The following is a 4276-nucleotide window of genomic DNA, read 5'->3' on the forward strand; positions in this document are numbered from 1 at the left end:
AGAGACAGAAAGTGAGAAATCACCCCCCAGGGGGGATGGTCACGCCACGATCCCTTCTCCTCCATTTTCCTCTCGGGATCTTGGGCATGCACGCACACACTCCTGGTGTGAGTTTTAAGCCACTGGGTCCAGGACGTGAACCGCGGTCAACTACGTGGGAGTTCAGCGACATAGCCATTACGCTAACTGCTGGTTCCCCCCAGAGTCTAATTTTTAACAGGGTTTTGCTACGTCAGAATCCTCAGGCTCCAGTTTCCCAAGTAACTAGGGCCACAGGTGTGCATCATCTTATCCACCTCATTCAGGAAGGGCCGGGAATGAAACCCAGATCTCCCAGGTAACTTCAGCCTCAACCCCAACCTCTTTGTAGTGCACACCACCACAGTTGAGCCTCTGGGTTGATCTATACATACTAAATCACAGCTGTACTGTACCACAATTATAACTAATTTCTTATGTAGTAATTCAAGGTTGGCTGACATGGTCCAGAACTGACAATGTGCATGTGTGTGTGTGCGTGCCTGTGAGTAACTTGTGTCTGTGTGTTAACTTTTGTCACTCCTGGGCAATTGCAGAAATATTTTTACACTTGCATTAACATCACACATTAGTGGAAAAGCTAAACTAAAAATTAAAACAAAGACTGCCCTCAAAATATATATACAAACCCCTCCTGTGGCGCCACAGAGAACGAGCTTCCTGAGTCCACAGAAGCTACAGGCAGCCTCGCTGCAGGAGATGGAGATGTCAGGAGTTCAGAGTGAGGCTGAACTGGGGGTTTGTGTCTCACTTCCCCCCTGCCACCTGTCACCGTGGTAATGGTTGCTGTACCACAGAGCACAGAAATACTCAGCCTCATCCTCGGGCTGGGCCCCTGTGATGGTGAGGGCAGCCTTGCCTCCAAGCAGGGAGCCTGAGAATCGGGCAGGGACCCCTGAGTACCGGTTGCTGGTGCCACCTATTAGACCCCGGGGTGCCTGGTAGGGCATCTGTTGGACCCATGCTGCGTAGTTGCCGGTGGTGACGGCCCCAGCACTGGAGCCACAGGTGAGCGTGACCGTCCCCCCAGGAGTCATGGACAGTGAAGGTTCCTGAGTCACCACAACCTGGGAAGCAGCTTCTAAGAACAGGTGAGAGACCAGATAGTCAGGAGGGAGACAGGGCCATGAAGGGTCAGGGTCACCTCCCCTCCCTCAGCCCAGGCAGAGCCCCTGACCTGCACAGTGAGCCAGGAGTGTGAGCAGGAGAGGAGCCCAGGCCATGGCACAGACCGCCCAGGGCTGAGCTTTGCAGGACTGCTCAGCACAGAGCCAGTTCCTCAGCTGCCATTATAATCCCACAGCCTGAGGGGCGGGGTCTTCATGCAAATGGTCTACCCTCCCAGGGCACCTTACCTGGCCAGGTCAGAACTACTGAGATGTCACACATCAGTGACAGGTGTTCATGAAACTATTTCCAGTTCCTCCTCCACTCCCAGGACCTTATCCACAGCACCCTCTCGTGCCCATTGCTAGAATATCACCTCTGAAAGGATGCTCTCCTCTGCTCCTTCCCCTTCCCCTCCCTCTCCTCACATGTCTGGCAATGTTAGTTCTATAACCAAGTCAAACTGTTTGAAAGGTGCCAGATCAGACCCTTAAGAAAAAAATTGGAGAAGAGTAGGTTTGCATGAGCAGCTAAAGTACAAAAAGGAAAAAAAAAATGGAAGAAAGAAAGGAAAACAAAAGAAAGAAAATTACTCCATCCAAAAGATGCTGTAATAGACTAAATTTTGTGTTTCTCCGGGTCTGGTCACTCAAATTTGTGTTTAGAATGAACCATGTTCCACTTGTTTCTATGGAGAGTGGTTATTCCCATGGTCAGTATCCTCCTATTTATCTGGTTAGAAGTGAGGCACAGTTTCTAGTGTATTTCCAGGAGAGGAGGCTGCTTGAGATGGATCAGATCATATCTTGTCCCCCAAAGTTTTGTTTGGGGATGCAGTGTTTGGAAGCAGTGAATCCTAGGGATGGGTGACTGGATTGCAGTGATTGCATCATGGAGCCGCCACTCTCATGGATAGATTAACTATGTCTGATGAGGCCGAGTGAGTGCGAGCTCTCCTGAGAATGGGCCAGTTTTTGTGAGAGCCGCTTGTTATACATGAAAGCTGCCCACAGCTTGTGCTCTTTCCTGAGATTCTCTTTGTTCATGTTAGACCATGCAGGAGTCCAGCCTGATGCCAGGTCTATGTCTTCAAACTTTCCAGCCCCCAGAACTGAGAATCAGTAAGTCCTCTTTATTTTTATATTCTCTAGTTTCAGTATTCCTCCTAGTAATGCAAAAATGGGATGAGACACCCGTGGGTCAGGAAATCCCTTGAGTTTTGTATTTACAACCTCTGAGAGTGTAACAAGGAGACTTGCTCCTGGAAAACACTCTCAGCTAGGGTCAGAGGAACCATCTGGGACCCATCTGGGGGTGTGTCCACCCATGGATACCTATTTATAACCATAGTCTTTACTTAAACCTCTGATGGCCTATGTATGATCAAGGAGCCTTGAGTGCTTTTGAAAAGTGGGGGAGATCTGTGTTTTCTTTTCAGTGCTGGGCCTTCTCCTTGGGCTGGACCCCCCGAGGCTCAGGGCAGTTTTGCCCCAAATGAGGGATCCTGAGAAGAGCTGGGGTCCAGGAGCGTCTGCTGTTTGTATCCTAGATCTATACCCTGGGGGCTTGGCCAGGCTTCTTCTAGAATCAGGACCATGGAACAAACACACACACACACACACACACACACACACACACACCAGGAAGAGGAAGGACAGAGGACCCCTGCCAAGGCCTGCCCCTGACATCTCCATGGACCTGGACAGAGAGTGAGGAGAGGCAGGAGGATGAGGGTTGTCCAGGCCATGCTGTGGGCTCTCCCCAGATCCCAGGACCCGCAGCTGGAGCTAGACTCCGGGTGGTTCTCTGATTGCCTCAGCTCCCTGGTAAAGCTGTGATTTGGGAGCTGCATTATGTACACGGCAGCTTTTCATCACTCAGCCCTGTCCACACTGGGCCTCGACCCCTGGAGCAGCTGCTCTGTCAGGGAGCTGTGGCTGAGAGCTCTGAGTTTCCCCAGGGGAGGAAGCACTTGCTGTGGCCTCTCACTCAGGCCTGGACCCTGGAACTTGGTGCATTCCTTCACCTTCCTCTTCTCTGAGCAGCTCCACAGCGCCCCTGCTGGGCTTTGATAGCTATTGTTCTTTTTTGCTCTGGTTGTGTTGAATTCCCCACTGTCTGAATTCCATTTCTTCCCTGTTCTGGATTCCCTCCAAAGCGATTTTTAATTTTAAAAATTACATTGGCTGTGTTTTTCAGTTCTATCATGAGTTCTAGTTCTTTTCTAAGAGTCTGTCCTTTTCCATGTGTTTCAAGTTGTCTGTAATTGTTCATCCTAAACTTACGTCATGATTCCTGTTTTTAAAATCCCTGCCAGATTCTTTCAGCACCGAAGTCTCCTTGGCAGTGTCCCTGTGTCTTGATGGTCTTTTCTTGTTTAGGTTGTGATTTTTATGGTTTTTGAAATGAGGGGCTTTTTATTACATCCATGACATTTTGGATATAGGTGACTTTGGGTCTCTTTTATGTTTCTTTCAGAAGGGACTGTTCTGGGTGTCACAGGACATAGGTCATGTGCTCAGCTCCCCAGTGGACTCACCTACCATGGGGCTCGAACTCTCAGGCCCAGGAACTCTGACACCTTCCTGGGATGATTCAGCAGTGACTGTGCTGACTCGCTGCCTTAGAGTGGGTGTGAGGTCACTTTTGAGGACCCCACTGATGGCACAGAGGGGGTGTCAGGCTGAGTGAAGCTACTCGGTTGCTGCTGTGAGGGGACTGGTGGAAGCTCAGCTCCTCCTGGGGTCCACTGGGTCTCACTGATAGCAGGGAAGGGAGGAGACACCTTCAGTGTCCAAGACCTCTTGTCATCCCCCTCTTCAGTACCTTCAATGCCAAGTTAGGAGGGCTAAGGCTGAGGTCATCACTGGACCCACAGTTTCCATGGGGTTCCTGGAGTCCAGACTAGCTCTGCCTGCAGCACCTCTTTCACTTTCATTGCTAAGGATAGGGGTGAAGTTCAGCTCCCCCTGGGCCCTGCCACCATCAGGTAGGGGCACTGGGTGCTAAAAAGCCCCAAGTGGCCCTGCCCTTCTCAGCCCCGGGAGACACTGTGGGGTGGAGGCTCAGCTTGTAGCTGGATTCACTGACATGCCCCTGTGGGAAATGGGGGCTCTGCCTGCTTCTGCTG

General features: G+C 50.8%; 1 gene segment (V, D, J or C); it reads right to left on the minus strand.

The window, feature by feature from the left end:
- Positions 1 to 1293, minus strand: part of LOC114009118 (Ig lambda-2 chain V region-like) — a 7579-nt gene extending 6286 nt beyond the window's left edge. The window contains 2 exon segments of the V gene segment in view: positions 812 to 1120; positions 1217 to 1293. Of these exon segments, the coding sequence occupies positions 812 to 1120; positions 1217 to 1262 (355 nt within the window).
- Positions 1294 to 4276: the final 2983 nt, after the last annotated feature.

The sequence above is a fragment of the Tupaia chinensis genome, unplaced genomic scaffold (genome assembly GCF_000334495.1).
Source record: "Tupaia chinensis unplaced genomic scaffold, TupChi_1.0 Scaffold000467_1, whole genome shotgun sequence".
Taxonomy (NCBI): Eukaryota; Metazoa; Chordata; class Mammalia; order Scandentia; family Tupaiidae; genus Tupaia; species Tupaia belangeri.